Genomic DNA, 18,291 nt, shown 5'->3' with positions numbered 1-18,291 from the left:
TAGCTCTTGTAGACCAGGCTGGTCTTGAACTCACAGAAATCCGCCTGCCTCTGCCTCCCGAGTGCTGGGATTAAAGGCGTGCGCCACCATTGCCCGGCTCAGACCATATATTGTGGTCAGGATTACACTCTCTGTGACCCTGTACCCCATTTCAGCACTCCTTACGTTTTTGATGGACAGTGATACTCCGGAGGGCAGAAATAGTCCTACCTACCGTGACCTTGTGAATGGATGATGACTTACCTGCCCCCTCCTGCAGCACACAGTGATAGGCTCTGCCTGTCTGCCCTCTGTGACACCCTCTGTCCCCTGCCTGATGAGCACTTACTGACCTTACTTTGGTGTTCAGATCTTGGGTTAGGCTGTGAGGTCTCCCCAGAAGGACAGAAGAATCTTGAGGCCTTTTCTCATACCGTGCCTTATTTTTGAATCCCTGGTAAACAGGCCATTACCATGGGGGCAGCACTGATGACTCAGTGGTTAGGAGCATGTACTACTCTTGAAGAAGACCTGAACCTGATTCTCAGGACCAGGTTGGGTGGGTGCCTGTAGCCCTAGGTCCAGGAAATCCAGCATACTCTTCTAGCCTTCAAGAGCAGTTGCTCTCACATGTACACACCCTGACACTGACACACACAAAATTAAGAATAAATCTTTATAAGACAAAAATCTGAAAATTGCGATCAAGTTTGTTTTGTGTTGGTTGTCCACTCCTTGGTATGAACTATGTGTGGTTCGTATACCCAGTGAGACTCTGTCGAACTGATTTTTCCTTTGCAAGCAGTTATCAATCGGCGATAGCTTCTGGGTTCGGGATGGGGGCTCGCATCCACTCAAGGCTGTAATGCATCTGGCTTAGACCTGTGCAGGCCTTGTGCATGCTTCCACAATGATCGTGAGCTCACATGTGCAACAATCCTATTGTGTCTAGAAGGCCTTGTTCTTTTGGTGTCTTCCATCCCCTTTGGCTCTTACATTCTTTCTGCCTCCTCCTCCATAGGGTTCCCTGAGCCCTGAGGGGAGGGATTCGATGCAGACATCCCATGTAGTTCCAAAGTCTCACTCTCTGCACATTGTTCCATTGTGGTTCTCTGTATTTGTTTCCCTCTAATGCAGGACACGTCTCTGTATGGTTGAGCAAGAAATTGATCATTGGATATAGCTTTCTCTGATTTCTTTTTCTCTTCCTTCCTTTCCTTCTTCCTTTCTTCCTTCCTTTTGCCTTTTCAAATCATATGTCTTTTAGTTACATATTATATAATTTTGGGATGGCTGTGTGTTAGAATGTGTATGTTTCTGTCTCTGAATCTATATATGTTTCTTGTGCTTTTTCATTAGCTCCTTTTTTCTGTTTGTTCTGTTCTATTCAAGTTTTTTTTTTGTCTTTATGTTTTCTTATTCTTTTCTTTCTTTCTTTATTTTTTTTAGATGCCTGTTTGTTTTCCAATGAGAGAAAGCAAGAAAGGGTGTGAATTTGGGTGAATGGGGAGGTGGAAAGGATATAAGAGGGATCAGAGGGCAACTGTAATTAGAATATATTATCTAAAAATCTATTTTCAACAAAAATAAATATTTAAAAGCCATTGCTCCTATAGCTCATAGTTTTGCTTGACAAAGATTCTATTTACAGCTTTCTTGGTATCCTCGGTGTGTATGATGTGGGAAGGAAGACAGTTTGCCTGAGTTTTGCCAGCATCCCCCACCCTGTTACCATTGCCCATGCTATTCAGCTGCTGATGGTGCTTGAAGACACTTCCCCACAGCTAGTAGCTGGGATGACCCTCCTCTGTCATATTCCTTCACAGTCATTGTTTCTACTGAGATCACAGATGGCCAAGGCTCCAAGGTGCAGCCCTGCAGTGTGGAAGTGACTGTGCTACCCCGTTACCATGGAAATGACTGCCCTGACAAAGACCTGTAAGTAAGAGGGTGCAACAAAGACACCCGACAGCAGAGCTTATATTCCCCAGGAGGCGATAAAGAACTGCTAACAGAACAATGGTAATTGCTCTTCTCTTGCTGGGCAAAAAACAGGGTTTCCTGGTCACAGCCTGTTTAATACCTCTTGCACAGCCCTGTGCTGCTGCTTCAGAGTCCATGATGCTCTTTCTTTTCTTTCTAAAATGTTTTTTTAAATAGTTGTTTATTTATTATGTATACAATATTCTGTCTGTGTGTATGCATGCAGGCCATCAGAGGGCACCAGACCCCATTATAGATAGATGGTTGTGAGCCACCATATGGTTGCTGGGAATTGAACTCAGGACCTCTGGAAGAGCAGGCAATGCTCTTAACCTCTGAGCCATCTCTCCAGCCCCTCTAAAATGTTTTTAAGATTTATTTTATGTATGTATCTTTGGGAGGGTAGTGGAGGTTGGGGTTTCTCACATGTGTGTGGGGTACCTGAAGAGCCCCAAATAAGGCATCGAACCCCATGAAGCTGGGATAGAGGTCAGTATGAGTCACTCTACATAGATTCTGGAAAGTGAATTTGGATCTTCTGGAAAAGCAGCAAGCAGTCTTAACCACTGAGCCATCTCTCCAGCCCCTTAAACAGTTTAACTGGGGTATCATTTAAGCATTATATAGCTGTCCGATGGAAATTCCTCGCACTCACAGAGCACTGTGGCCTTTAGCATGATCTAGTTTGGGAACATTTGGTTATCATAACATCTTTGTACCAAACAGTAGTAACTCCCGAATCACCAACCCCAACGCCTACCTCCAAATCCCCAAAGTCAAAATCTTTGTGTCTAAAAATTTGCAGATTCTAGAAATTTCGGGGCAACAGAATAATGAGAATAAGCTCTTGAGTGTTCCTCTTCATTTCACGTATGAATATTGCTGAATTTCATCCATGATTCAGCACAAATAAGTACCTCGTTTTTAATGACTCAATAATATTTATTGTATTGCCTCAATTTCTTTACTCGTGGACATTGCCTAGTTTTGTCTGTAAGTCAGGTTATGCTGAAGATTTCTTTGCAAGCTTTGGTGTGGGTGAACATTTTCATTTCTCCAGGGAAGTACTGCTGGGCCATATCATACCTCTTACTTAGCACCTCTCCAGACAGGCTGCACCACTTGGTATTCCCATCAGCACTGGCAGAGGAGAGTGGTTTTCCTCCATGCTGACTGTGCTGGGCTTAGTTTTTGTGCTCACTCAATAAAAGCTGAAGTCATCTGGGAAGATGAAGCCTTGAGAGAATGTCTCCATCAGACTGACCTCTGGACAAGCCTGTGGGACATTCTCATGTTTAATGATTGACTACTGTATTGTGTGCCCCACCACACCTTGGGCAGGTGCTCTTGGGTTATATAAGAAAGTAGACTGAGCAAGTGATGGGGAACAAGCCAGTGAACAATATTCTTCCTTGGCCTCTGCTTCAGTTCCTGCTTTCAGCCTTGAGTTTCCTCCAGAACAGACTGTGACATGGAAGTTATCAGGTGAAATAAACCCTTTCCTCCCTGAGTTGTTTTTAGTTAGTGTTTTATCGCAGCAACAGAAAGCAAACTGGGACAAGCCATAAATGCTGAAATGCATTTATTGATCCTCATGTCGTGCCATGGCTCATGGATGTAGGTCAGAAGACAACTTTGGAGAACTCTCCTCCCCAACCTCCAGCTAACTCCTCTCCCACCATGTCCTAAGCCTTGATGTTGATGTGTTTACAGATGAGGGCTGAGCACTCGCTTCTTTATTCTTCACTCTTTGATTAATTATGTATTTAATTATGGGTTGGCCCTTTTTTTCCAGCTAAAATAGTTTTTAATCTCTAATTATTTAAAAGTATGTTTAAATTCTGTCACAGATGCCTTAGTACTACTGTTGTTTTCTTCTGCTCTAAGCATCCAAAGCCATTGTCACGAGGCAGAAGACTCCCTGCATGTATGAAGTTATCTTCAGCTTAGTAAACTCCAAAATGGTGGACTTTCATCCTCATGCAGGAGCTATAACATCTACCATTCTTTAATTAAGTGAAAGTTCTTATATATAATAAAACAAAGTAGACCATACCTAATTGAGGAGTGGTTTTTTTTTTTTTGTGGTTTTAAAACAATTTACTTCATAGTGAATACAAGGCAGAAATAGAGACAGCAAGGGACAGGAGACCAGATATGCCCTTCTATCCCCTGACACTAGTCTTCACCTCCTGCAATTTTTTTTATTAAAAATTTCTGCCTGGGTTGGCCCTTTTTATGATCAGAAAATATCCCTCTGAATCATTAAAATTTGATCCCCACTTTTTTTTTTTATTTTTAGCTTGATACAGGTGTAACCATTCTAGGTGCCTTAAGGTATCTGTCTGAATGGATGCCTAACTGTTATAGATTTAACATAGCACTTTATAGACATCACCTCCTGCAATGGATTTGTTGTTAAGGAATGTATTATTTGTGAACTTGCTATCCAGCATGTCTACAAATCTGTCTTCATTTTCTTCCTTTTCTTTTCTGCTTGCTGTTCATTATCTCTATTGTTTGGTCCCCAAATTCACAGCTGCTTTTCTCAAAATTTGCTTTTCAAACTCTGCAGTGAATTTTCGTTATTGTTAATACACACACAGCTCCAGAAATTCCATTTGATTTATAGCTTTTCTTCATTGCTAGACTATAATTGATTAGTTACTATAATACTGTTATTTAATCTTCAAGATTAGTTTTCTTTAGTTCTTTGAACATATTTATGATTCCCGCTTTGAAGTCTTTGATCAACCCATTATTTGGGTTCCTATTGTCTATTATCTTTCCTGAGTTTGGGTTGGTCTTTAAGCTTGTTTGGCTGTCTAAAAAGATTTCATTGAAAACTGGACCTTTTGTCTGATATATTCTGCCTCAGTTTTCTAAGGCTTCCTATGGCTGCTTTCGTTTCCTTGATGTTTTATTTGTGAGTTTATTGACTGTAGGAGATTAAATCTGTGAAACAGATTTTCCCTAATTGTGCAATCTGTGTTGTTTCTTCTCAGACTCATTTCTGTGTTTTCTCTTTCGCCTGGCTTCCTGCAGTCTTTAGCCAACATGTCATACTGTTTGGTATGTGATTCATTGCTCACCAAGCATTTTATTTAGTTCGACATTGTTTTACCTTTGGACATTTAGGCCGAGTTATTCAAGTAAATGGTGTTTTGCAGTCATATGGCAAAGACAGTGTAGAGCAAGAGCTGAAAAAAGTGATGGCTCCATGCACGGAGCTCTGTCTAAGACATGATGTTTCCTCTCTGGGTTTACTTTTCCATTCATAAATAAGTTTATTATTCCATTCATAAATAATTGAATGCCAAATTACTAAAAACTGAAGTCATAAACTTGGCGATTTTACATGGAGCCGCAAATATACCGTGAGTTTCCTCTCTAATCTGGGTCTGCGCACAATGAGTTCTCAATGATTAGGCTGTCTGTACTTTTTCAGCTTGCTCTAGCCACTGTGTCTTTGGCTCTGGGACACATTCCTTTATTTATCATGATGGTCGTATATTGGTATCTGTTTAACGTCTGGTGTTTTTTTCAATTCTAAACGAAGAGGTGCTACTAGTATTTTGGCACTGTGTCTAATTGTGTTTCAAGTTTCCCCGATACAAACCACCTTCCCTTCATGTCATTCTCTTTGGGTTCAGACCCACTCAAGGACAAACTCCATTCCCCTTTGGCAGAGTAAAGTTTTACAATGTTGTCAAACCATCGCCACCGTTCTGTTCCTTCAGATACGACTCCACCCTGGACACCCTGTCTTCTCTCCAGCTGGTGGGAAGTTACACGGAAGTCAGGAACTACATCGCCATGACCACTGTGATCCTGAGCCGTTTGTATGTGGAGAGCAGAAACACATCCACCTGTGGCCTATGGTCACAGATACAGGATGTATTGATTTCTTCAGCATGCAGAGTACCTTTAACGGACCAGGTATGTCCCTGAGCAGGGTAGCGCAGTGTCTGTAAACCTGGACAGCAGCCGTTGTCTGAGAGCTGCCTCCTCAGCAACCATCAGTCAAGGGATAAGGTCAAATTGTATGCAATTTCTATTTTGTAAACATCAATGTTTTAAAGTTTGTAAAGATTTATTCCATGCGTATGGTTATCTTGCATTTGTATATATCTGTGTACCGGGTGCTCATGGAAGCCAGAAGCAAGCCTTGGAGCCCCTGGAACTGGAGTTACAGATGGCTGTAAGCCACTATATGGTTGCATGGGATTGAACCTAGGTCCTCTAGAAATGCAGCCAGTACACTAACCACTGAACCATCTTTCCTGCCCCAAGTGGAGTTTCTCAATGAATGACTGTGGCTCAAAGACTGCTGCCCCTCTGACATTTCTGCACCTCTGCTTTACAATGGCCACCCAGGAACATTCAAGCCTACACACAGCAGGCCTTGCTTCGTTAGAATTACAGGATACTCTGCTAGACCTGATCATTTTCCTTACGCTGACATTTCCCTGTCCCTTCCTCTAAGCTCCTTTTAATCCTGTCCCTTTATTTCAGCTTCTGTTGTGTTAGTTTCCTACTAGGGTCTGGTGGTGCTGGCTAGGGACACATCAGAGTCATGCTGGACTAGAAGGAAACATTGAGGCCAAGGTCATAATCTCGCTACGAAAGGGCTGGCCCCTAGGGAGGCTTTTCATAGAAAAATACAATATGTGCTCCATTTCTTTATAAGCAAGCTACATTTGTTTTTTTTTTCAATTGTTTTTATTGAGCTATATATTTTTCTCTGCTCCTTACCCTCCTCCCTCTTCACCTTCTACCTTCTCCCATGATCCCCATGATCCCAATTTATTTAGGAGATCTTGTCTTTTTCTACTTCCCATGTAGATTAGATCCATGTATGTGTCTCTTAGGGTCCTCTTTGTTGTCTAGGTCCTCTGGAATTGAGAATTGTAGGCTGGTTTTTCTTTGCTTTATGTCTAAAAGCCACTTATAAGTGAGTACATATAATATTTATCTTTCTGGGTTTGGATTACTTCAACCAATATGATGTTTTCTAGATATATCTGTTTGCCTGCAAATTTCAAGATGTCATTTATTTTTCTATTGTGTACTACTTCATTGTGTAAATAGACAATATTTTCCTTATCCATTCTTCAGTTGAGGAGCATTTAGGTTGTTTCCAAGTTCTGGTGACTACAAATAATACTGCTATGAACATAGTTGGGCACATATCCTTGTGGTATAATTCAGCATCCTCTGGGTATATGCCCAAAAGTGATATTGCTGGTCTTGAGGTAGGTTGTTTCCTAATTTTCTGAGAAATTGACATACTGATATCCAAAGTGTCTGTACCAGTTTGCACTCCCACCAGCAATGCAGTAGTGTTACCTTTACCCCACGGCCTCTCCAGAATAAGTTGTCACCAGTGTTTTTGGTCTCAAGGACTAGAAGGCAGGAAATCATCAAATTGAGAGCCAAAATCAAGAAAGTAGAAACAAAGAGAACAATACAAAGAATCAATAAGCAAGCTACATTTGAAATAATATGATTTCTCTATAGTTTGTTGACTTGTTTCTGCTGTTTAGGAAGCAATGGTGGACTCTATTCATATACTGAGAGACCTCGTAAGCTTCCCTAATAAGGTAAGCACTATTTTTTTATTGATTTTTATTGAGCTCTACATTTTTCTGTGCTCCCCTCCCTGCCTCTTCCCTTCCCACTTCAACTCTCCCCAAAGGTCCCCATGCTTCCAATTTACTCAAGCGATCTGGTAAGCACTGTTTCTTTCTTGGTATATTTTCCTGGAATTTTTACAATTATAAAGGCCATGATCAAGACTTGATAAATATATGATTCAAAATTTTATTTTGACATTGAGATTAGAGACAGAACTTTCTCTTAAATATTTCTCCTAACAGTATTATCCATCTCAAGCCATGCCTAAGGACCTTTCCTTCATGCAGAATTAGAAGTACAAAGGAGTAACAAGTGCCTGCCATAGTATGAATCACATTGGTGGGCAGATTGTTCTTTATTGAATTTTCTCATGGCCATGCCTACTTGTTTTCTCAAATATATTCAGCATTCCCCAGAGTCCCTCAATAGGTGTCTTCACTCTGCTGTTCTTCGAGAAATGACAGAATAACTCATGGGGGTCCCTCATTGTCACCAGTCAGCAAATCTTACTGCAATTACATCTGTCTTCACACCCTGTCACTAGGAAACAAAAATCTGGGCTTCCAGCAAGCATCCTCCCTCCATCTGTGCTCAGGAACCAACCTACCATCACCCTGTATGGCCTCAGTCCAGCCTGTGTGACTGCTGTCCCTGGGGTTGGAGCATGTTCAACCTGAGCGATTGTTCCATCTCTGTCATACTGTCCTTCAGGGTTTGTCTCCAGGTTGCCCATGCTAGGCTACTTCCTTTATTCCTCTTCTAGATGATGCCAAGGAATGTCATGACTCCCACTTAATTCTTTAAATACCCATATGCAGATGTCCACCCTCTTCCAGCAGCCCTCGTTTCTAGGCACTTCTTTCCAGTGGAGCATTGAGGTAGCACCTGGGTTTGCAGCGTTCATGCCTGTTGTCTGCCCTACAGCTTTACCCATAGCAGTGGCTTTGCATACTTGTTAGTGCTGAAGCTAAAAGATCCCTCAACTCTACCAGAAAGCTCTTCTCAGCCTCTTTTTTCCTTCATAAGAGATGCATGAGGGTGTGGTTCATCCCATGGCCTCATGGCTCAGGTTTTGGTTGCCATCCTTGGTTCTCCAGTTCCTTCCTCCCTGAAATGCTGACATCATAAGCGTTTCAGCAGGGAGTCACATGGACCTCTTCTCCGATACTCTCTCCAGATGACCTCTTCTAGTCCATTAGTCTTAAATCAATGTGACTATATCAGACTGTGCATTTCGTATCCTCAGCCCAGCCTTCTCTCGTGTGCTGTAAATCAGTCTCACATTTCCAAGTTCAAAGCCACTCCATTTTCTTCCTGCTTCCTTTGGCTCAAGGTGGGACCCAGAGTCTTTACCCAGAGTCAACTCAAAACACGCCTGAGCATTCTTTGATTTCTGAGTCCATCAAGTGCAACTAAACTAGTCAGTTCTTCCTTTAAAAAGATGCAACTAGAATCTCCCTGTCTCTTCCATCTCTACTGCGCGGCACTAACCTACATGCTGGCCATCTTTTCATCCAGGCTGTGTGTCTCGCTCATCACACTCTCTGCTTCCTTTCTGACACCTTTATAGCATTTGCCACAACCAGCAGGCAGAGCATTATTGTGGAAAAGCCTACAGCAGTTAGTCACGTCCCCTCTCTTAATGTCATTCTACAGCTGTGTGTTCACATTCAGGGACACACGAACAGCTCGCCATAGCCTGTATGCTTTGGCTGCTTCTGATCTTCACCTTCATCACCTGGGCCCTTCAATCAATCACACTTCTTAATTCTGGCCCATAACTTGTCCTATCGCGCCCTGCCTTTGGCTCAGCAGAGAACTGAGAACAATCCATAGACACTCAGCCCAAGTGCTTCCCTTGCACCCTCCTCCTTCTTGCTGGGCTCCCTCCTTTGGTAGCTGTGTACTTAGCAGCTGTGTTGCACATTTCTTTAGGGCTCTTCTTTCTCTCACTGGAGTGTGGGTGCCATGACAACAGAGAGGCAGAGTAGAATGAGTGAGAGACCCTGTGGCCTTGCCATCTATTTCCTATTCTTCCTCCTATGCATCTTCTTCATCTTTAATGAAGAGGCCAAATCGGAAGGTTGACCACACACTCCTCTTTGCTTACAGATCTGCCTTCATAAAACACATCCACTCATGTCCCGTGAAACTCAATATGCCTGTGGCTCTCTACATTACAGAGAGGGTTGAGATTCTCCACATGGCACACAGCTCAGTATCTCTGTGTCTCCCTTTGCAAGCCATCTCTTCTATGCTCTGTCACTTTAGGTTTTTCTCATGTTCCTGAAGTAATAAGTTTTCTCTTAACCTGGTACAGGTTTCTTCCTGCTGCTCTTTCAAAAAACTTGTTTCTTATCAAAGATGGTTTCAAATGCCATAATCTCCATGAAGCCCTCGGGGGATCTGATGACAGAGTTGTCTGACTCCACATAAACATAGCACTTGAACTGGCATTTGGGGCCACATCTGCCTTCTAAATTCCTTCTCCCAGGGTGCAGGCTGTGCTAAAGTCATGTTAGCTGCTATAACAAAAAGCCCGGGTGTCTGAGTGACTGAAAACAGAGAAGGTGTTTTCTGAGTGATCCTTTCATGGAGACACAATCACACCCTCCTTATTCTCATGCATCTGACATCTCCACTCTATGGCTCCCCAGTTCAGGGGAGAAGAATGCAGTTAAGTGTGCCACGTGTCATTGATGTCACTCTGGAAGTGACAAGCCTAATCCCACACATTTTCTTGATTGTTGTACATGTGCCCTCAGCTGGACTCCAGGACCTGGAGTATGGAGTTTTTGCCCAGACATGACTCCTCAGAAGGCTCAGGAGGGTGACATGGTATGGATCAACCCATGCCTCTCCACAATCCTGTCGTGCATCTCCCAGAAATGAAGCTGAACATGACTGCCATTTCTGAAGTAACCATTCCTGATATTTTTGCTTGTTTGTTTATAAATTGTGCAGCGCAAAATTGGGCATAATGCTCTTATATGTTTAAATGGATGACAGTTCTTTATTTAAAACCCTATTTTGATTTAGCTCTGGAAGTAGTTTAAATGCTCTTCTGGGGCTGAGGGAATGTCTCAACCAATCAAGTGCTTCCTGCACAGGCATGGAACCCGAGTTTATGTCCCCAACAACTGTGTAAAAAGCTCAGCACAGTAGCTCATACCTATAATCCCAGAACTAGGGATACAGAAACTAGGAGAGGCCTGGTCCTCGCTGGTCAGCTAGTCTACCAAACTGGTAAGTTCCATGTTCAGGGAGAGACCTAATCTCAATAAATAAATACATACATACATACATACATACATACATACATACATAGATGGAGAGTGACTGAGAAAGACACCTATCATTCATATCCAGAGTTCTTCCATATGCATGTATACACACACACACACACACACACACACCCCAAAATAAAAAACATGTATTTGTACACATAAGCACAAATAAATTTCAAAAATAAATTCACTTCCAGACTAGCTTACTTTGGGAGAGAATTTCATTTTTGAAGCTATTTCTAAGCCACTGCTCACTATTGGTTAAAAAGTGTGACTGCCAGAAAACAGAATCTGCTCATCCCACCACACATATTTCTATAACAGTTGCTAGAAGCTGCTAAAGACCAAAGAAGGAAATGTTTAATCCCTGTCTTGTAGACACTGATCAATGAAATTAATGTAGAAAGACATCCTTTAAAAAACAGAAAAGAACTATGTTAGCTTGGCATGGTAGCCTTTACTTCCAGCACTCCGAGGCAGAGGCAGGTAAACCTCTGTGAGCTCGAAGCCAGCCTGGTCTACAGAGCAAGTTTCAGGGCAGCCAGGGCTACACAGAGAAACTGTGTCTCAAAATCAAAAAGCTCTGCTAACAACCCTGTCATTAGAAAAGGGGTACAAGCCCTCTGCAGCACAGACAACTGTTCAGTTAACCCCAGTATATGTGAGGAGCTGTTAGCTTGCAAAATGAGGATGATAGAATTGCGGCTCTTGGTGGTAGCGTGGGAAGCACGTTTTCAGAATGAGTCCTTCTCTATCAGTACACAGAGTGAAGTATTCAGAGGTAAAACCAATATCTGAGATTTTCCATTATAAAAAAGAACCTAAGAGGGAATGCAAGAACAAATGTTGCTTGGAGGAGAGAGGGGCTCATGAGTGTGCACAGCCCTGTGGACAGCTGATGGCTTCCGGGAAAGAGCCGGATTCTTTAAGTGCGTGGCCCTTGGTGGATTGATCACGCTCTCTTGGATGATCCCTCACCCATTAATACACGGGCGGCATACATGGATCTGGGAGGACGTCAGGCAGTTGTGAGTGCGTCTCAGATGAATTAGGCAAAAGGGTGGGTGGGAGACATGATCAAAATACAGAGTATCTACATATAAAATTCTCAAAGAATTAATAAATGGGCACTAATTTCTTAAACGCTGCTAGTGAAGGGTAACTGTTTAAGGTGGGCAAGGGTGTGGTGACAGTAGCCCACCCGCTCTGCCTACACAAGCATTTGGAATGGTGGAGGTTTATAAAGAAGGAAGCAGAGAAGGAGGGGTTTGCTACGCAAACAGAGGGCAAAGGTATTACTAGTAGAGGAATATGCTTGGTATCAGGAAGAAGTCTTAGCTATTGGGGGTTGATAAAAGTCCAGTGCATCTTAAGCACAGATTATGTGTGGGTAATGGAGAGAATGGAGGATATGGTATGATGCTGGGGCCAATATGTCACGGGATTTATGGCATGTTTTTACAAAGTGCATGCCATACTAAAGCACAAAGGGCTCTAAGGGACCTTTTGCTTTCCCTTGGTCATTGTGTGAATGAAGAAGCTGAGCATCCTAGAACAAATGGTTGCTGGGAATGGTGTCCACTCATCCCCTAATACCAAACAGGAACTGAATTCTGTTGCCTTGACACCATGTTGAATCATTTTGATACCTAGTAACAGAGAAAGAAGCAAAAGTCTACTCACCGCGCGCCAGCGAGCATCTAACCCCATCCCCTCTTCCCTGCAGTTGAGCTTTATGAGCGCTGTGCACATCCTTGAATATGCACAGATACTCCTAGCCCAAGGTCCGTTCTCCAGGAAGTTGCTGGTCAACAAAAACCTGGGAGCTGAGCTTATCCTTCTCATCTCTGGAGTCTGGGAAGCTGCCAAGGAAGACGGGAGAAAGGAGGACTCTCTGCAGGAAGAAGGCATGAAGATCATCTCTGACATGTTACTAGTAAGATGGTCTATCCACTCACAGAAATTAGCCACAGGCCTGGGTGCAGCTCAGTGGTAGAGTGTGTGCTTGGCATGCATGAGACCCTTGGTTCCATCCCCAGCAGACACACAGACATGGACACAGACACATGCGTGGACACAGACACATGCACACACACACACACACCAAACAAAATGAACAGCTGCTCCGTTCACACACTAACCAGTAATATATACATGCATACATACACACATACATACATATGTCCCTTTTCCCATTGAAAATTTAGAGTTGGTTCCTGAGAGCTGAGCCACGGTTCTGGGTGGCAGCTCAGCATTTGGGAGTGTTCATCTGGAATGCTAAGTCTTCTGTGGCAGCAGTGTTGTGTGTCCGGTGTTAGGATAGATCTTTTGGGAATTGGGGGTATACTTTGTTTTCTGCAGAATGGCATGAAGTCACACAAAAGATTGCTTGGAGACATTAGCTTTAAAAGTGTCCCTGCTGAGCTATGACTGTTTTTAAAAAAAGATGTCTATTTTATCTATTTCTGCTGCAATGGTTTTGAGACATCGTCTCGGCTATTTTATTCTGATAAAATGGCAGTGTTCTGAGGAAGCAGTCAGTTAGTAGTAGAAGTCCATTGCTTTCCTTTCCCTGCCTTCCCATCTCTCCCGAGCTTGCTGGTTTATTTAACTAATAGCTATCACAGTGCTTTGAAAATTGTAGATCAAATAATCCTATGCTTGAATCTGGCCTTTTCTCATCATTGTTCACATGCAGATGTGAAAATGTCTTCCGTCGGAATGTGTACTAAAGCTTAGGTTTGTGTACATACCAACTGGCCTAAAGGTCTTGAAAAGCCATCATACCATCAAAACTCTGCTTATGAACTGAGAAGCACCAGGAAACTTAGCAATTTTTAAGAAATTAATAAAATATCAGTGAGATGCACCCAAACAGGGAAGAGCCATTTGTGCCTTTAGTGTTACTGCCTTTGGTGTTTTGTACCCATTTGCTCATTCATCTTGCAAGAGTCCTCACCCTCCTGTGTTTGCAGACCTGTCTCTCCTTGGGCCACCAACATCAACTTCACATAAGTGCTGGGAAGATGGAGTTCTGGACCCTTCTCCATCACAGCTTCCAGAAGTCTAGTCAGAACCTGGGCTTAATCTGGGTCCATTTCCCTGGTGAGCTGGCCTTGCGCCATCCTGCTCAAGAGGCATCCCAAAGCCCATGCTACATCAGCCAGCTCATGCTCTTCATGAATAGCCCTTACCCAGAGGGACGAGCTCCTGGACAGGTATGGCACGAGGCCTCTGCCACATCTAATGGCGGCTTCAAATGCTCAGTGACCCAACTTCTATAAGAAAGGAGAATAGGTTGGCATGCTTGCCCATTGTCTTTGTTTCCAAAGAGAAGCCACTTTGAAGTGGCTAAAGATCACTTTTGCTGTGTGCAAGGTGACCTGTAGAAGACTGGTGGCAAGGAGGTATTTTCCAGAGACAAGGCCAGAGAGAGAAAGGAAAGAGTTATTAGACAATACCACAGAAGGAGCTGCGGGCAAGTCCGAGGGGGAAATGCTGACTTAGCCTTATGTGGGGTCATGAGCTGGGCGAATAGGTGGGCGGCCTTCTCACCGTCTTCTTAATTAGTACAGCTTCCAGCACAAGTCCTCCTTTTTGACACTGGCCATTTGGGCGAAGGCGTCATAGGTCATTAAGAGTTAAACTCTAGTTGTTTACCTAAGATGTCCCAGGTGTCTGAAGTCAGGCTCCCAGAGATCATGGCCTGATTGTTCAAGTATCAGGATTTCTGTTTTTAGTCTTGGTCTTCTGTCTTTACAAATTTCTCCAAAAAAAAAATCTTAGCAGAACTAGGGCTCTGTGGTCTCTGTTAGGTGGATCCACACAGTATTCACCGTGGCGCCTTCCCATCTTTGTCAGGGAGTCTAGGGCCAGAACATGTGGTGGAGTGGTCATGGCTCAGGCAAGTTTCACTGTTCCTAAAACCAACACAGAGTTCAACCAGAACAAAACTTGAGAAGGGGCTTCTGAAGAGCCACGAGTGTTCTCTTCCTCCACACTAACAGAGAGGTGCATGTGGTCTGTCCCACCTTGGGGGTGTGGAAGTCAGAAGGGACTTCCAAGGTCTTTGCACTTTGACATGACCTTCTACTTTCAGAATCCACAATGGCTTCTGGGTCTGTGAATCACGTGGGGCAGGACAGGCATAGCAGTAGTGAGCACAATGATAACCCCACCCTCTGCCTTCCCAGCTAGCTCAGCTCAGCGGGACCCTCCTCTTCCTCTTCCTCCTCCTCCAGATCCTTCTCCACCTTCTTTTCCTTGTCCTCCTTGTCCTCCTTTTCTTTTTCATAAGATAGGTTCTCACTATGCAACCATTGGAGTCAGAGAGACCCACCTAGCTCTGCCTCCTGAGTGCTGGGACCACCACACCCATCCCAGATACTTCTTTTTATAAGAGCTCTTAATAGTTTTTTAACTTAAAAAAGCTGTCATTTCAGCAAGGAAAACATGCAAGGAGTGTTAGCAGTGCCCCCCCCCCCCGCATCTACACAAATCCTGCCTACCTATCTCATTAAACTCATTTTGTTTGATCAGAATTGGACAGTATGACTTCACTTCCTGCTTTTCATTGCTTTGTTTTGACTTTGTTTGTTTGTTCATTTGTTTGTTGAGAGATGGGGTCTCCCCACACAACCCAGATATCCTGGAACTCACTATGTAGACCAGGCTAGTCTCTAACTCACAGCCATCCATCTGCCTCTGCCTCCAGGGAGTGCTGGGATCAAAGGTGTGCTCCACCATCCCTATCTGCTTTTCTCCTTTGGGCCAACTGTCGGCTTCATTTTCTTTGTTCCCCAAGGTGGGCAGCGTGGTGAGCCCTCTACTCTACAGTTGCAAGGACAGGAGCCGCATTCTCAGAGGACGGCTGGAGACACCTGTGACCGTGGAGTTCGGGGAGGAAGACTACCTGGTAAAGACAGCTGACCCACACTGCCTCTGCTGCCTTTAGGCTGGGCTGGCTGCTTTCTAATGCATTTGCCTTCCCCAAGACAAACCGCCTGACTTGCTCTCTTGCCTATCGGCAGCACCAGAGACATCCAACTGTGTTCACCTTGCTTCGGGATGAGGTGAACCTCCACGGGTTCACTGGGCTTTCTGAAAAACCCCAGGAAACCTTACAGATATGCATCAAATTCTTGAAGCTCAGAAGAAGAGCCTTCCCCGTCATGCTGCTAGTAAGGTGTGTGAAGGGGAGCAGATAGGTGGATTGGTTCTGAAGGAATAACAAGGGTCATTGTCAAAGAAATTATGTATATGCCTACATGTATATAAGTATGTAATCTATTTAGAAAATGAGCTTCCACCCTTTTTTAAAAGTTAGATTCCCGCCTGTTAACTAAACTGAGAAACACCCGAGTTTCAGTCATACATAGTGTGACACCATTTAGAAGTCTGATAACACAACAGCACAGACCTGGACAGCAATTATTCTATTGTTCCCTCCCTCCCTTGCTTCTTTTCTCTCTTTTTTTCTTCCAGGAGAAAAATGTATTGAAATTATATTTTCCAAAAGACTTGACCTATTAATTCTCTCTCTCGGAGCTGTTGAGCATGTGAGATTAGATTGGTCTCAGACAGCGGCTAGACTATGTGGAGAAGCCATTGGAGATTCTTTGGACTCTCAGGCAGAAAGGACTGCTAGAAGCCACTGTAGTGACTGAGTGGCAGGTGGGGAGGAGCATTGTCTTCTGGAAGAAGCAGCTCTGTGTCCTTCTGTCCTGGGAGTCCCATGTGTTTAGGCAGATGTTAACCGTACTACAGCATCTGCTTGACCATGTAAGTCCTTGGCTGGCTGGAGGGGACTTGGGAGCAGTAGTGTGTCTGTCATGGCTCTGCTGGGCAGATAGGCTCCACACACAGCTGAGTCTTCCTTCCCTCGCTCGACTCTATGCGCCATGGGAGCTGAGCCATTGGGCATCTATTTGCTTAAAGAATCTATTTTTTTTTTACCTAGTCCTTCAAAGTCACATACAAAAGGGAGGTGCTTGGAACTTTCTTTATCTGAGTAGTTAGAGGCTCTGATCTCTACCTGCCAACCCCCACACTTCCTGGTAGCACGATGAAGCATTAGAAAAGCTCCCATGTGCCCTGAGCCTCAGCATGCAGCCAGGTCTTTGCTCTTATGCCACAAATAGAGCTAGGCATTATTCTTACTTTTTCATGAAGTAGCTTTTGTTTGGTTTGGGTTTGTTCTTTACAGATATAAGGGAAAGTGTTATGTTTGTATATGGGGTGTTATGTTTGTATATGGGAGGGGATGGAGTTAAGGGGCTAAGTGTACCAGAGGATGAAGTACATTGGTTCTTTTTTAGCCCTGACTATCCCCAACTATCCGTTCCTAGAGATAAGTACGATCATCACAAAGTGCATAAGTAAAGTCTACACAGAGGGGCAAGCTGTCTCACTACCTCTTGTTTGCCCCTAGGTTCTCCAAGAAGGCCACGCCTTCGGATTTTCTTGTGAAGCAGGTATACTTCTGGGATAAGCAGACTGTGCAAATTTATGTACCTGCTCTTCTGTGGAAAGGTCAGTGCGTACGTGCTAAGCCTTTGACGTCTGTCTTCCCTAACATCTCTATGAGGCACAGTATCAGATTTCCTGGTCATCTAGCTCTTACTGTCTTTCCATTTTTCTGCACTCTAATGCTTACAATTGAAAGTCTTGGTGTGTTTAATTCACTGTAAATCCCCCAAAGCAGGAAAAAAAAAAAAAAAAAACAGAACCTGGTGCACCTTTTAGTCCTTCCTCTTTGTCTATCCCCAGTGGCCCTTCCACCTGCATTTGGGGTGGAGCATGTTCCTTGCATAGTTCACATGTGTTATTGATATGTTTTACCCCCTTTTCTAGGAGCCGATGTGGGGTATTTGTCCCTGCTAGACGCTGATTATGACAGGAGACCTCCAAACAAATACCTTGCTGGGGCAGTAAACTACACAGTGCATTTCCAGTGGATCCAGTGTGTGTTTTGGGACAAGACAGAGTGGAGATCCGAAGGTCCCTGTCCTCAGCCCGGAACTTCTCCTGAGAGAGTCAACTGTAGGTACGAGTCTCCTGCTGGGGGAAAGCCTGGGGGTTTTAACAACTGGTTCCATTTTTTCGCCTGCATTTGTGTCTGTCCCTGGGACCTTCTGTGAGAGGTGTCCTCTCACGGAAGCTGGGCAGTCTTGATTGACAGATTGTGCCTGCTACACCAGTCTGCGTGTCAGTCTTGTGGCTCCCAAGGACAGGGGCTGTCTGCTGGGCATCCCGTCTGAGCCACCTGTCACGACGGGCATGTTGCAGGTAGTTGCTGGTGCCCACTGAGAAGTGAGTCTGCAGATGAGCCTGTGAGTCCATCCAATCCTTACCATAGATAGATGCCAGCATGCTGTGACTACGTGCTGACGACAGGCTTTGTAGT

General features: G+C 43.9%; 1 protein-coding gene across 1 annotated transcript in view; it reads left to right on the top strand.

The window, feature by feature from the left end:
• Window positions 1-18,291, top strand: part of Pkd1l1 (polycystin 1 like 1, transient receptor potential channel interacting) — a 196,372-nt gene that overhangs the window by 37,011 nt on the left and 141,070 nt on the right. Inside the window, 9 exon segments of the mRNA XM_005372508.1 lie at window positions 1,806-1,917; window positions 5,703-5,901; window positions 7,509-7,565; window positions 12,613-12,822; window positions 13,862-14,104; window positions 15,691-15,810; window positions 15,923-16,071; window positions 17,317-17,417; window positions 17,739-17,931. Coding sequence (XP_005372565.1) covers window positions 1,806-1,917; window positions 5,703-5,901; window positions 7,509-7,565; window positions 12,613-12,822; window positions 13,862-14,104; window positions 15,691-15,810; window positions 15,923-16,071; window positions 17,317-17,417; window positions 17,739-17,931 — 1,384 coding nt within the window.

This window comes from Microtus ochrogaster, linkage group LG1, assembly GCF_000317375.1.
Source record: "Microtus ochrogaster isolate Prairie Vole_2 linkage group LG1, MicOch1.0, whole genome shotgun sequence".
In the NCBI taxonomy this organism is placed as follows: domain Eukaryota; kingdom Metazoa; phylum Chordata; class Mammalia; order Rodentia; family Cricetidae; genus Microtus; species Microtus ochrogaster.
Note: the sequence above shows the minus strand (reverse complement) of the source record. Positions and strands in the feature narration are given on the sequence as shown.